We start from the raw sequence: 16,006 nt of genomic DNA, 5'->3' as shown, positions 1-16,006 counted from the left end.
TTGATCCAACCCAACGTATACTGTCTTTCCTCAATATTTTTCTCTCTAGCATGTGGCTCCAAACCAGCAATATACCATCAACCTTGCATCACGTTGGATTGCTAGCAGGACGGTCCACATATGTGCTAAAGCCAGCCCAGACCAGCTCACTTACATGTGCATGTACCTGATCGTTTTCATCCACCTCCAAACGACGTCGTCCATTCGCCTGACAACCACGGTCGCCCAACTACTCATCTCCATAGCACTTGCCCTCCCTTCTCTCCCCCATCATTTCTTCATTCAATCTCCCATATCAATCTAATCTTCATTCCCCTCAATTCAATATCAAAAACTGATACTCTAAATGTCTCTAATGGCCATAATGGCAATTGAAGCCGGCTGCCAGTTACTCCTCGTCGCCAGCCTCGTCTTCTCACTCAAATTCGGAGTTCAACGGGCTCAAATGCAAATCTTGACAATACTAAAGTTGTAGGTCTCGTCGAGAGTTTCAATTTGCACCTATAAAAGTCCTCATTTACATAATAGAGCTAGGAGTTATGGCCCCTGAAATCAATGTTGCACATATTGGTATGAGTTCAAAAAGTTTATTTTGTGACGAATTTTTGGAAATCAAGACAGTGTTTCTAGAAATTCCAATAAATACCAAGATTATAGATCTTTTCAAGTACTATAAGATAGAGTTCATAAATATCCAATTTGGTATCAGGAAGGTGGAGTTATCGTCTTAACATGATGTGTCTTGAAGCTTTCGTTGGAGTCCCTCTTGTTCTTCTGCTTCTGTTTAAAAACTTTGGTATCTATTTCAATAAAGTTATTCTATTCGATATGGAACTGTATATTACTAATAATATCACCGTGTGTATAATAAAACTTATCTTAATATATATGTGAAATATATCTAAGTTATTATTTACCGGACGTGACAGTAAGTTACTCATGAAAAATAAGACTGGTACCAGGACTCATATCAATATACATAATCTGGCCGGCGCTAGCTGCTGAGCGTTGTGCTTTGCTTTGAAGGTTTAATATGGATCCTAGCCTAATTTGCTTTAAAGCACGGTAGCCGATAGATCACTGTGCCCAGCCATATGTGCCGAGCTTGCTTGCAACAATTCATATAATTAATGGTCCAAGCAATTGATATTGTTAAACTAAGATTTAAGAATGAAGGATGTGTGTATCTTGCTTGTATAGTGGAGGTAGCCATCATCACGCGCAGGCGAGCGAGCTGGTAGGTGCTTTGGTTTGTTGAATTGGTGGTGGTGGGTGGTTTGGTCTGTTCTGGAAGGTTCTGCGACTGTTGAATCAGTGAATGAACAATGATTTTTGCCTTGACAAAAAACAGTTAGAATTAGTTGAGGTTGCTATTTGAGCTCGAGCTTGTGGCTAGGTTTGAATCCAGCTCGTTAAAGGTTCCCTATATCCGTGACCTGCAACTGTGGGTGGAAACGGATCGAATATGTATGGAATCGAATTGGGATAGTATGATTTACTATATTTTAATCCGAATGTGAATACGGATTCGGATACTCTCGGATGCGAATACAAAATGAATAGTCTAAATTCGAATTTGCATTCGGATATCTACTCAATCTTCGAAATTTATGTCTAGAATTTAAATTTTTGATAAAATTTGAATGAAATTTGGTAAAACTTGACTAATATTTATTCTAATTTGATTGGGATAGAATTTTAGAAATTTGGTTCGAAATTCATGTCAAAAATTTAAACTTTTGGCCAAATTTGACTGGAATTTGATAAAATTTGATTGGAATTTGATCAAATATGACTGAAATTTGCTCCAATTTGATTGGGCCGGAATTTCGCTTACCTCTAAAATTTCTAAAACTTTAGCAAAATTTGGTTACCTGGTTGGCGGATACGGATACGAATCGGATATATCTCAAATTCGAATATCCACATTTGAATCTAAATCTCGAAAAACGAATTCGGATGTATCCATTTTAGTATCCATTTCAGAAACAAATACGAATACGGAGATCCATATTCGTGTTTTAACGGATACGAATATCGGATAATTCAGATACACGGTCATCCATTTTCACCCTAACCTGCAGCTTGAGACAATCAATACCTGTATGAGTGAGTTCCTTGGTACGATCAAAATTGGCTGATATCAAAATCAATTAATTCTTCAAACTGGGCTGCAGCAGCAGGTCACCATTTTGGGCCTCTGCTCTGCTCTGCTCTGATAAAATGGATAGGCAGGCAGGCAGGCAGGCAGGTTGGATGACGGCGACGTCTATCCGCGGGGACCCAAGAAAACCCCACCCCACCCCTCCCCTCCCCTCCGCCCACAAACTTTTTATCCTCCCCCGCTCCCTCCTTGCCACTTCCCACGCTGCCTGCAATGTCGGCGCTCGGCACGCTCTCCGGGGGCGTCGCCGGCCTCCTCCGCCTCCGCCTCCGCCGCCGCGCCGCACCCGCCCCCTCCGCGCTGCAGTTCCCGGCGGTCAAGTGCGCCGCAGTGCCCGACGCCGGCCAGCTCGTCTGGGGCTGCCAGCTCCGCCCGGCGCTCCTCCCCGCCGCCCTGCTCTCGTCGCAATCCAACAGGAGGCAGACGTTCCGCCCGCCCGCCGCATCCGAGTCCGCAGGGTCAGTATCTCGCTCACTAGCGCCCATTTCCAACTCTGCAGCTGGAAGCTTCTAGAACCGCTGCTCGGTCATTTGTTTATACTACCACTACGTACTAGTAGTTGCTTACGAATCCCTCCCACCCGTCGTTGAGAAGACAGCAATTGGCGTCAGCTGCGCGTGCCTTCCTAGTTGCTTCCACCATTTCGCTTTCTGTTTTAAATCTTGCGGCGCAAATCAGCGATTCCATTCCAAATGATGCTGGCCCCACTTACGGATCACTGACCACCTGTACCCACTCACGCAGCGACATAATCTGTACAAGCAACACCGGAATGTGATATGCTGCTTGCAAAAAATAAAATCAAAATTAGTTGCATGCTTTTGATGATTCCTTTCCTGGTTTGATTGTGACAGTGAGGCGAAGCCGGCGGGGTTCCTGGACAAGTACCCGGCGCTCGTCACCGGCTTCTTCTTCTTCATGTGGTACGTTTCACAGCCTCAGAGTCACACCACCTCCTTTGCATTTGCACTGCATCTTTTCAGCTCAGGTAATTCGTCAATTGTCTAAACATTGCCACACTGGCCAACTGATGCTCCAGGTACTTCTTGAACGTGATATTCAACATCCTGAACAAGAAGATCTACAACTACTTCCCCTACCCATAGTAAGTCAACTATGCTTTCCCTTGCTTCAGAGCCAAAAATCTTTAGCGCTCTTACTTACATTTTTGTGATCAAGTTACCACTTACATGGGAAAATGTGTTGAAACCGAACTCGGATCTCGGCTTTGATCAAGCACAGGCACAGCTCGAATGCGATGAACACAAAGAACACGAACACACACACACACACACAACGAGAGATGAAGAGTGATATATGCGCTGCCAAACATTGCAGCCTTTTCTTGGAGTTTTTCATTGCCTTTTATACAGACGAAAGATTGATCCTGGAGCGTGCGGCCCGCTTCTTGCGCCATGTCGTCCAACGCCCGCTTCTACCGCCACGCCACGCACCAGCAACGTCGTGCCCGCGCCGTGCATGCCGCGGCATGCCTAGACTCGGCCACAACGTGAACTCAGCACGCCTCAGGCCTCTAACTAACTCTAACTAACCAACATACGAGAACGCAGAATAGGTGACACGAGGTTGAAGATGCACAGTAAAAACAGGATGTGATTTTATGCAGCGATAATGAGAAACGAGATTTATTCTAACAAATCACCCCCTAATCTTGTTTCACCTCAACTACTCCAAGCTTATGCCTCATCTCGACGAACTTGATGCGCCCGAGCGACTTAGTGAGAATATCGGCCAATTGCCCAGCTGTGCTGACATGATCTACCTTCACCTTTCCTTCATCGATGCACTCACGAATGAAATGGAACTTTGTATCAATATGCTTACTTCTATCATGGTGCACCGGATTCTTGCTCAGCGCTATCGTCGACATGTTGTCCACCAGCAGCTTCACCTGAATTGGAGTGCTCGCCATCAGTTCACCCAGCAGACGACTCAACCACACCCCCTGATAGGCTGCTGCTGCTACCACGATATACTCCGCCTCACAAGACGAGAGTGCCACGACCTTTTGCTTCTGCGACGCCCAAGTGATGAGACTGGTGCTGAGGAAGAAAACGACTCCCGTCGTGCTCTTTCAATCATCAACATCGCCGGCAAAATCACTGTCACTGAACCCAACAAGCATAGGTTGCAGACCAGTGTTCTTGTAGCTGCAGCCGTACCCAATGGTTCCTCTCAGGTACCGGAGTATGTGCTTCACCGCCGCCCAATGCTGCACTCCAGGAGCCTCCATGAATCTGCTGACCATGCCCACTGAATGGGCAAGATCAGGCCTGGTGTTGACAAGTAACGCAGGCTACCAACAATGCTTCTGAACTTGATGACGTCCACCATCTCTCCTCCTTCCTTCTTGCTCAACCTGAGCTGATTCTCTATGGGAGTTTGGCAAGGATTACAGTCACTCATCCCAGCCAATTCAAGGATCTTGGCTGCATATGAGCTCTGGCACAGTGTGATCTCACCTTCTCCTTGCTTCACCTCGATGCCCAAGTAGGTACTTAGGAGTCCGAGATCACTCATGTTGAAGCGTTGCATCATCTCCTGCTTGAACTTGACGATGTCATCGTTGCTTGGCCCACAGATGATCAGATCGTCGACATACACGCCAACAAGGAGGAAGGAGGGATGATCCCCTCTCCTATACACGACATGATCCAGCTTGCTTCGCTCGAAACCGAGCGCGATCAGCTCCTTGTCTAGCCGCGCGTTCCATGCCCGTGGCGCTTGACGCAGCCCATAACGCCTTTTGAAGCTTGAGCACCTGCTTATTGCTGTCACCAACAATGAACCCTGGAGGCTGGTGCACGTAGATGTCCTCGGAGAGATCACCATTCAAGAACGCAGATTTTACGTCCATGTGGTGAACTTGCCACCCGCCGTACGCGGCGAGCGCAATCAACAGCCGCACGGTCTCCATGCGCGCTACCGAAGCAAATACTTCGTCGAAATCCACCCCCTGGCGCTGAGCATATCCCTTTGCAACCAGGCGGGCTTTGTGCTTGACGATGTTGCCCGCCGGGTCCTTCTTGACTTTGAACACCCACTTAAGCCCTATGGCTCGGTGACCCGCAGGCAATGTCGCCGGCTCCCACGTACTGTTCTCCCGAATTGCCTCCATCTCCACCTCCATTGCTTGGCGCCAGCAGCCCTCAGACAAGGCCTGCTCGACACTTGTGGGCTCCTCCGCAGCGAGCAGACAAAGCCCGCTGTAGTCGAAGTCATGGATCTCCTCTGTGGTGTCGATGAGGTTCGGGATCGTGCGGAATCGGAGCGCCACGCCATCTGAATCGACGGCGCCCTCAGTCGGTGGAGTCGCCCACTGAACACCCGCAGGAGTCCACGATGTAGCCATTTGATCTTGCATCGGACTTGGGATGGCTGCAGCCGGCGTCGACGCGTGCGGGATTGACGCTGAAGATGGCAGTGCAGGCATCTGCAGGCCTCCCGGATTTCCGTTAGCAACATCGCCTGATGTCGGACGACAAGTAGCGGTCGCGTACTCCACGATGAATGTCACTGCAGTGTCCTCGTGCTCACCACCGTTCTCCGCCCAGTTCCACGCCTTCTTCTCGTCAAAGACCACATCCCACGTGACCATGAGTTTCTTCCCCACCGAATCGTACACCCGGTAGGCTTTCGTCCTCGGCTCGTAGCTGAGAAACACGCCGGGAATGGACTTGTCCGCCAGCTTTGTCACGCCCGGGCCGACCCTCTTGACGTAGGCGACACACTCGAACGTGCGCAGGTGTCGAACGCTAGGCTTCTTCTTGTACCAAGCCTCGAACGGAGTTTTCCCGTCCAGGCTCCTCGTCGGGGATCGGTTTAGAATGTAGACTGCGGTCTTCACTGCCTCGCCCCAAAATTCAGCCGGTACCTGCATGCTCTTGAGCAGACACCGGGCCATCTCCACCACAGTCTGGTTTCACCGCTCGACAACGCCATTCTGTTGAGGTGAGTATGGCGCGGTGTGTAGTGCTTGATACCGTTCTCGTTGCAGAAGTTTCCGAACTCGACGGAGTTGAACTCGCCGCCGCGGTTCGACCGAAACGCCTTGAGCCGGCCACCTAGCTCATTTTCAGCGGCTGCCTTGATCTTTTTGAAGAGTCTGAATGCCTCATCCTTTGATGAGAGGAGCTCCAACCACATAAACCGGCTGTGATCATCCACCATCAGCAAGAAGTACTTCTTCCCTCCTGGGGTCTGTGGTGAGATCTGGCCGCAAAGGTCGCCATGGAACAGCTCGAGCCCGTGCTCCGCTCGGTACGTCGTGCCGTGCGGGAATGGTGCGCGGTGCTGCTTGCCGAGAGCGTAGCCATCGCAGAACTGCTCCCCACGCTGGATCACGGGTATGCCCTCCACCATCTGCTTGACGCCGAGATCACGCAACGATCTGAAGTTCAGATGCCCAAAACGGGCATGCCACAACCACGCCACGTCGTCGATCTTGGAAAGGAGGCACATCAGCGCACTCAGATGCAACTTAAGGGTGTACAGCCTATTCCTGGTGCGTGCCGCGCGGGCCAGCAGTGCGCGCTCGTGGTCATAGACACACAGCACACCGTCGTCAATGATGATCTTGCATCCTCCTCCTTCTAGCTGTCCAAGACTGATAATGTTACTTTTCAAACTTGGAATGTGGTATACCTCAGTGAGGACCTTGTGCTCCTCGTTCTTGCTTGCCATCATCACGACGCCGAGCCCACTGTTGATCCATCGCCGAACCGCACCAAGCCACGGACGGACTCGTCGAGGGATGCGAGCGCAACACGACACCCCGTCATGTGATTCGTCGCGCCCGTGTCCAGGTACCAGATGTCGTCATCGCACTCCACCGGGAACACGCGCTCCTCATTGAGGAACACGTTATGGGACGTGGTGTGCGCGACATTGCAAGCGTGTGCAAGGAGAAGCATAGGCTGCTCGACATCGGCCTTGGCGAGATGCGCTTCCTCGCGACGCTCACGTCGCGGCTTCTTACATTCCTTGGTGGCTTCTTACATTCCCAATGGCCATAGATGCCGCAGTTGCGGCACTTTCCCTTTCGCCGTGGAGTTCCTTCAGAGGTCAGTTTAACAGTGGTGTCGCGGCTGTCACTCCGTGCGTTGCCCTTGTTCTTTCCATGAGCGTGACCTCTGCCCCTTTTGCCGCTTGACGATGAATCACCTTGTATTCGGTGCTTCCACTTGGCGAGCCAGTCCTCCTCCGCAAGGAGCAACCGCCCGGACTTGTCACGGACCTCGTCGCTATCGTTGAAGCGATCCTCCGCAGCGCGCAGCCGCCCGACCAACTCCTCGATTGACATCTTGTTCAGATCGAGCTAGGTCTCAATCGAGAGAGCGATCTGAGAGTAGCGGGCTGGCACGACGCGGAGCATCTTCTTGACGATGCGGACGTCCTCCATCGACTCACCGAGCGTGCGGATATTGCTGGCGAGACCGGAAATTCACATTGCGAAATCGTCAACGGCCTCACCCTCCTTGAAAGTAATGTTCTTGAATTCCTTCAAGAGCTTTTGGGCGTTCGCCTCCTTGACTCGATCGATGCCCATCCGCATCGTTTTCACCACCTCCCACGCTTCCTTAGCGGTCTTCCACGGCAATAGTGGAGCGCATCTCGACCGGCACGGCGAGCAGGAGCGCAACCAGCGCTAGTCGGTCATCACGCCGATCAACCTCGCCGATCTCGATGGCCTCCCAAAGCCCCTGTGCCTCCAGGTTCACCTGCATCACAAGGTCCCACTTGTTGTAGTTTGTGCACGTCAACTCCGGGTACACGATCGATGCGCCCGACTCCTTCACGATCCGCTCCACCACAACCTCCCGCGACGCGCCGCTGCTGTCGCCCTTCGTCTGGTCGCCGATGCGAGCCTTCGGGGATGGGGAGCGACTGCCGCCGGCCATGTTCAGCTAGCAATCCTCCAACCCGAGCTCTGGTACCACGTGTTGAAACCGAACTCGGATCTCGGCTCCGATCAAGCACATGCATAGCTCGAACGTGATGAACATGAACACACACCACAACGAGAGATGAAGAGTGGTATATGCGCTGCCAAACGTTGCAGCCTTTTCTTGGAGTTTTTCATTGCCTTTTATACAAACGAAAGATTGATCCTGGAGCATGCGGCCCGCTTCTTGCGCCATGCCGTCCAACGCCCGCTTCTACCGCCACGCCGCGCACCAGCAACGTCGTGCCCCTGCCGTGCGTGCCGCGGCATGCCTAGACTCGGCCACAACGTGAACTCAGCACGCTTCAGGCCTCTAACTAACTCTAACTAACCAACATACGAGAACGCAGAACAGGTGACGCGAGGTTGAAGATGCACAGTAAAACACAGGATGTGATTTTATGCAGCGATAATGAGAAACGAGATTATTCTAACAAAATGTACTGCTTGTCGCAGCTTTGTGTCAGTGATCCATCTGTTTGTGGGCGTCGTATACTGCCTTGTGAGCTGGACTGTCGGTCTCCCCAAGCGCGCGGTAATTTGTACAACCTACCATAGTTTTTTTAAGGACTACTACCTACTGCAATACTGTTTGTTCTCTTTGACTTTTTTTAAAAAGTTTTTTTTATGTGAAAACGTAGTGCCATTTAGTTATTTCCTAATGAGAATAATGGAATGTATTTGTTAAGTGTTCTAGTTGCTGAGTACAAACCCATTACGTGATTTAATGTATCTTTTGCGGAAATTAACAATAAACCCAACACAAAATCGTTCTGTTCTGTAGCCTATCAATTCTACGCTCCTGAAGCTGCTCTTTCCAGTGGCTCTGTGCCATGCTCTTGGTCATGTCACTAGCAACGTGTCCTTCGCTGCTGTGGCAGTCTCATTTGCTCACACTATTAAAGGTGCTTCTTTTATTTCCATTTATATTTCGTTGTGGAATCTTCTTGCCCCTTTTTTGTTCTATATGCTGATGTTTTTATGTTGCATAACTGCAATGCAGCTCTGGAGCCCTTCTTCAATGCAGCTGCTACTCAGTTTGTCCTTGGACAGCAAGTTCCCTTGTCTCTGTGGTTGTCTCTTGCCCCTGTTGTCCTTGGTAATTCTCAATTCAATCCTCTGATAGTAGGGTGCTAGTAAAGTTGCTAATTACAGTATCAATGGCAAGGTAAAATACAAGGTGCCATAATAAGAAACTAGGAATATCTTGATCTATTGAAGTTTTAGCTTTTTGACTGGACTGAAGAACACACTCTATTCGAAGTTTAAGTTTTTGTTTTTGTATTTTAACTCTTAGTTTCAACTGAATTCCATACCTTTTCTTGTTCAACCTCTCTAACCGCATGAAGATCACCAGGTGTTTCAATGGCGTCACTCACCGAGCTTTCATTCAACTGGACCGGCTTCATCAATGCCATGATCTCTAACATCTCATTCACTTACAGGAGCATTTATTCGAAGAAAGCTATGGTTTGTGCTAATGACTTGACTTGCTATAATCGGCTTTATCATGCTTTTTTTGCCCCAACTCTTGTTTTAATCATTTTTTATCATTGCAGACTGACATGGATAGCACCAATGTGTATGCTTACATCTCAATAATTGCTCTCATTGTCTGCATTCCACCTGCACTGATTGTAAGTATGTTGACCCAAGAAGTAAAAAAAGGGGGCATTCATGTATTATAATTAATGGTGTTATTCATATGTTCCCATACTTGTTCAGATTGAAGGGCCTCAACTAATGCAATACGGATTTAAGGATGCTATTGCAAAAGTAGGTTTGCAAAAGTTCGTTTCAGATCTTTTCTTCGTTGGACTGTTCTACCATCTTTATAACCAGGTAACCAGTTCCTCCATATTGCGCAAATCATACAGGTACTATTATATGAATGATCTGTCTAGCATTTGAGCTGGTTCACCACACAGTCATATTATAATAGCATGTGGCAGTACATTTTTTTTCTTTCCTATGCAATACAATTAGCATTTAGTGATCTACCTTTAGTTGATCATGACATTGCCAAACAGGCATGCACAATTTTATCATGGACTGCCTTTCATCTGTTATAACATTACTAATGCGATCATGGGCTCATGGCATGGCAGGTTGCTACAAACACTTTGGAGCGAGTGGCTCCTCTGACACATGCTGTGGGCAATGTGTTGAAACGTGTTTTTGTCATTAGTTTCTCAATCGTTGTTTTTGGTAAGTGAACAGTTTCTTCTTTTCCAGGAATTGAGCAATGCATATTCTATTTGTTTTCCTGTTGTCATTTTCTACATGACATGCTTATGCCTTGCTAACATTTTGTAAACCTTACGCTGAACAGGCAACAGAATTACCACACAAACTGGAATTGGCACTTGCATTGCCATAGCTGGTGTTGCCATGTACTCTTACATTAAGGCTAAGATTGAAGAAGAGAAAAGGGTGAGTTTTTATTGCAGTTATCACTGTCTCCTAAATCTGAATACATGTATCAGTGGAAACATTGATGCACACATCATTGCTTGATTCTAATTGAAAAATGGATGCACACCTCACCGCTTTGAAGCCTGAATTGTACGCACTCCGTTGGTTTACCATGGTTATTAGCCCACGATGATGTCCGATACATTTTAGAAAAATAATGTGCCTACGTTAGCTTGAGTAGTGCTGAGCATTTTAATGACGGTTTTTCTTTTTAGTTACCACATTATACATATTAGATATTACACTTCAATAAGTAAGATATTTGAACGCTGTTTCTTTTAAAAGTGGAATAACAAAACCGAAGATTTTCCAACACTTATCTGATACGTCCTGCTCATCCTCTAGAGTAACCTTTTTTTTTTCTTTTTTTGGGAAATGAGACTATTGAAGTAACTGGGCATGAGAAAGTGAATATCACTTTAATTACCTTGACATGGTTAGAAAGGCCACACCAGTGTTTCACCGTTGAATCTTCAATCCTGTTTTTCTCCCTCAGCTGCTTTTATCTATTAGCATTAGTGTGCCAGCGAGCACTGATCTAAACCATCAGCATACCCAAAAGTTTGTTTTACTCTATTCGCATTCCAAAAATGTACGCAAACTGATTTACTAACGTTGTCATCTCACTCTTTCTTAAATCCAGCAAAAGAGCGCATGATGAGGTGACTGCTGTGAATATGGTCAGGTGGCTATGTGCTTGAGTTGTACTTCCTCGGAGAACATCTTTGACAATAATGACATCTTCTCTGCCTTGTTTTATTTTTATTTTGAGTTATTTGGTCAATTGTTCCAATTTGGTGTTGAACAGCACGTTGCAGATGGTAAGATTGCTTACCATCAGATGATCGTCAAGAGAGCTTCAATGTGTAAAAATAAACGCTCATACTTGAAAAAGGCTTTTCGTTTTGTATGTGATAACCGAGTATTCTGTTTCTCCTTGTATCCTTCTTGTGGTGCTGTAATGGATACGAATTTGGGTTCTTAAATAAATATGTTACCTGGTAGACCGGCTGTAATTGCCTGTTAAAACTGCCTGAAAAATTTGAATGTAGTTTTTATTTTTAAAAATTTTGGGTTGAAAATAAAAGAAAAAAACGGTGGATATTCACTCACATTCACCATTTCAACCAATAGGCCTCTGATCGGTTCACAGGGCACATAAATTAAAAATTACCATGTCACTAGAACAAGTGCTCTATGAGTGTAATTTTGAAGCAGGTACGTTGATACAATTTTTTCTTTATATCACTCTGATGCCGATAGGACTACATCTATTTCAAATGCAGATTCTGCTAAAACATACACATCAATAAAATCTTGCCCGAGGGTAGAATTGTTAGGAGCGCGGAAAAGTTCGGCCAAGTTTCAGCGGCATACTAGCTTGACAGCGCACATCCGCGAATGTATATCATGCCTTCAGCGCAAATATTTCTACACATGGTCATCTACAGAAACTCAAAATAGTCCCAAGAATGATCAAAAGTTTCAGCAAAAACTAGTGCCAGTGCGAAACATGCAACTCTTGCCAGTACAGAACGATCAATTGGTAGCCTGAAGAATTATATTCATTCAACATTCAACCAATTACCTGTGAAAAACCTTCAGTAAACCATGGAATAAAATTAACACACAATAAACATACTGTTACAGATATGTTATAGAATTAACATCTGCTCTTTTCTCTCACTTCTTGTATTTTGCTTCCCCAGACTAACAGAAATCTACCTAGCCAATTACTGGCAATATTCACAATAACTTTCATTATAAAATGTCACTGAACCAGGCCTAAGAACCCAATAGCCTTTTGATCCCAGCTTTTTGATCAGAAGTCAGCCTGGAAGGGAACTTGATGTTGAATTTAATCCGCAGATTTCCCTTCTTAGTGGGGTCCTTAGGTATTGGCATGCCCTCTCCAGGGACCACCTCTTCATAGCTGGGATGGATTACCGAGTTAATGGGTAACAACAGACTCCGCCCATCAAGCGTAGTGACCCGCACAGTATATCCGGTCAGCGCTTCAGCCAAAGAGATTTTCTCTGTCATGACAAGATCATTCCCCTCCCTAGTGAAAACATCATGAGGCTTCTCTTCAATAATGAAAACAATATCAGCAGCTGTCATATTTGGAGCTTCATTTCCCTTTTCAGGAAAAGTTATCTTTGTCCCCTTCTTCCAACCAGGCTTTACATCTATCGTCAAAATTTCCTCCACCTGTGAGACTCTCCTGTTAAGAATAGTATGATTAGCATCCAGGTAAAGAATACAAAGTTACCAAAAAAAAAAGGTTCTCATTTCATTAGGGTACATATGAGGATCCTAAGCAAAATAACTTTCATGGAAGAAGCATATGCATCAAAACTGAAAGGCACTTTCTCATATACATAAGTAGGATTAGCACCCTCTAAAAAACAGAAAAACATAAAGTGTCATCAACAATGGAAGGAGGAAACACCAGCAACTAGCAAGCCCTGGGAGGCTAATAATACCACCATGAGCAGCAAATTAGAAATATATTCTTTCGTGTTTTTCTGTGCTTTTGTCAATAGCTATAAAGAATATTTTCCATTATAAAATGTTGCCAAATAATCAGAGAATACAAAACTTCCCAGTAATAGCAATACTATTGCATGAAATTGATAAGCACATAAATCTAAACTAGCATTTCCTTGCTTCCCCCACGGAGGCACTAGTTAAGTTAGAAAAGTTTAAATTCAATAATGACCTTTTTGTCTTCAGCTAGAGCGATGCATAAGCAATTATTAACAAGAGTATCACTTGTCGCAGATTTGTTTCGGAAAAATAAACAAAAGACTATAAAAAGCAGAAGTCTGAGGCTGTGTGATTTCTTTAACACCTAGCAAAAGGAGCTTCTACTCAGAATACTTTTACCAGTTCACGTAGTAGCAGTGACCAGACTGATAAGACTATTATGAGGTATTAAAAGGGAAACATGAAAACGTAGGGTATCATTGAAAAGAAAGATGGAATGGCAAATCATTTAGTAAAACGTCGGCAATGCTATAGGTCAGAAACAGTCGTAACAGTTTGCTGGCTATACGATTGCTCTTGCAGATTGGCATTAACTGTCGCAGAAACAGAAAAGAAATATTTCCGTTGCCTATCAATATCACTGGTTGTGCAGCAGTCATTTATGCAATAGCACAAGCCAAGATGGAAAGTAGTCCGTAAAGAAGTCTTGAATTTAGTCTCCACTGGCTTAATTCACCAGGTATGGGTATGTTTATACTATCGTATTCATTACCACTTGCAGGCATCGACAGGATCAGTTTTGTTAATATATCAATGAAATAAAAAAAAGGAAGAATGTTCAGCTCAATTTATATACAACTTAGCAGCAAACGATTGATCAGAGAGAGTAAACGATACAGGGAGTGATCGATTATGCTTGGCAAGGAAATAAGACAATCAATACAATGGAGGGGCTGCTATATATTTCATCACTCACAATGGATATTGTGACAGTGCTGCAACACCAATAATTCGGGCTCTATATTAGGTCTCAACTCTGTCATAGAGCCAAAGTGTTCAAACCAAGAAAATGCATCATACCTACAATAGAAAAGAACTTACCTTCCACGAAAGATAACTTACCACCTTTCCAAAATAACAACAGTTGATTAGTTGATGATTCTGTCTATGTCAAATTAATGTGTCACTTTTAGTAGTTCAATAGCAACCAAGCCATCTTATTGCAACAGCAGTGTAGTTGGATATGGCATAAATGAGTAAATAGTCTAGTACACTATGAAAGAGTCCCATATAGGAGCTTACCCACTGGCATCTATAGTCTCTCTTGAGATTTTCATCTTTTTTGTTACACCCTTGTACAGATCTGAAAGGCTAACTGGAAGCCGATTCTCAATGGGATGTGGCTTGTGTAATGGTCGCTGCATATTGACAGAACTGGCAGAACCGACACCGCCAAAGCGTGAAGCGAAGAACTCATTGCCAAACGTAGACCTCTGGAATCCTGGTTCCCCCCGCATGCCTCCCATGCCAGAGAATCCAAAGAACTCGGCAAAAATATCATCGGCGCTCCTCGGATTAAAATGGAATGAGGTGGAGTGGGCCCCACCAGGGTAGAAGGAAGATGCACCAGGACCTCCTGCTCCTGGGGGCGGTTGCCCCTTGAGCCCTTCTTCCCCTAGCTGATCATAGATTGTGCGTTTCTGGGGATCGCTAAGGACCTGAGAGGTAACACATAGCATTAATGTGTATATTTATATAAAGCCTGGAAGTCGAACTTGTTCAACAGCTGCAAGAACTGATTGAGAAAAACAAATGCCTTTGGATTGCACTACCAGAAAATGCAAGACATAGAGTGAAATTTACAAGCCAACTGTGCGGATTATCAAGGCCTCAAAGCGCTAAGGTAATGTTTGGATGAAAAGAATATCCCTAGTGAAGTTGCAACAATTGTTCCTACGTCCTGGGTATCATTAATTTCATATCACCACCTTTAAAAAGGGCTAAAGAATCACTCTCACAATGTACACCATCATAATAATTCTACAAAACACGTGATCGAAAGTAAGGAGGAACTCTCCAAGGCCTGGCAATGCAGGTTCTTCTCTATTCCATTTACCCATGAAAGTTAAAACAAGCGCCAGATCGACAAAAAAAAACCTACAGTAACAAGTACGCAATCGAAACAGCCAGATTCAAGCATTAACATGGTCCAAGGCCAGGATAATAAGCCGATATGAAGTATGATGGCAAACACAGGTACCCAAGGATGGATCAAAAGGTGGAAAGGTGATTTTTTTTACAGGATTTTCCATTGGCAGTGTCGAATTACTTCGTAACTATCGAGAGAACAGGCAACTACTCACGATTTTCGCCATCATAAACTAGAGGGACAATGAAGCAAGAAGCCATATTGGGATCAAACAGTTATCGTTGCAAGAGTAAGGAGGCTAGGAAAAAAAAAGGTAGAGAGAGAGAGAGAGAGAGGGAGGGACAACATCGTAGGCCTCGGAGATCTGCTTGAACTTGGCCTCCGCCTCCTTCTTGTTAGTGGGGTTCTTGTCGGGGTGCCAGCGCATGGCGAGCTTGCGGTAGGCCTTCTTGAGGTCGTCGTCGGTGGCGCCGCGGTCGACGGCGAGAACCTTGTAGTAGTCGACCCCCATCTCCCTGGGCGGCAGAGGCGCCTCCCTGCGCCGGCTGTTGGCCCGCGCGGACGAAGACGACGAATCGAAGGACTTCCGCTTGGTTCCGCCGGCCTCTCGAATCTTGCCGGCTTTTGTGCCCCAGCCCACTCGCGTCGAGGTCGGTCGCCGGTGGTCGCCTTGCGCCGCGCGGGTGGCTTGGGAGAAGAGTCGGGCAGTCGAAGGTTCCAGAAGCAGGTATCCGATACGTGTCGGACGTGGGCTCCAGATCCC

At 46.1% G+C, this 16,006-nt stretch overlaps 2 protein-coding genes across 2 annotated transcripts; one reads left to right on the top strand and one right to left on the bottom strand.

Moving 5' to 3' along the window:
• Positions 1-2,303: 2,303 nt before the first annotated feature.
• LOC133931219 (triose phosphate/phosphate translocator TPT, chloroplastic-like) lies at positions 2,304-11,608 on the top strand. Its single transcript, XM_062378094.1, has 12 exons — positions 2,304-2,622; positions 3,019-3,087; positions 3,204-3,269; positions 8,586-8,664; positions 8,914-9,034; positions 9,133-9,228; positions 9,487-9,599; positions 9,689-9,766; positions 9,855-9,971; positions 10,238-10,337; positions 10,462-10,562; positions 11,248-11,608. Exons 1-12 carry the CDS (start codon positions 2,378-2,380, stop codon positions 11,260-11,262), a joined length of 1,200 nt encoding a protein of 399 aa, XP_062234078.1. The 5' UTR covers positions 2,304-2,377; the 3' UTR covers positions 11,263-11,608.
• Positions 11,609-12,204: 596 nt separating this feature from the next.
• Positions 12,205-16,006, bottom strand: LOC133931141 (uncharacterized). Its single transcript, XM_062377983.1, has 3 exons — positions 15,590-16,006; positions 14,397-14,812; positions 12,205-12,828 (listed from the first exon to the last, which is right to left on the bottom strand). The coding sequence occupies exons 1-3, from the start codon at positions 15,752-15,754 to the stop codon at positions 12,390-12,392; spliced, it is 1,020 nt and encodes a 339-aa protein (XP_062233967.1). The 5' UTR covers positions 15,755-16,006; the 3' UTR covers positions 12,205-12,389.

This window comes from Phragmites australis, chromosome 1 (assembly GCF_958298935.1).
Source record: "Phragmites australis chromosome 1, lpPhrAust1.1, whole genome shotgun sequence".
Classification (NCBI taxonomy): Eukaryota; Viridiplantae; Streptophyta; class Magnoliopsida; order Poales; family Poaceae; genus Phragmites; species Phragmites australis.
This window is presented reverse-complemented; position numbering and strand designations above follow the sequence as displayed.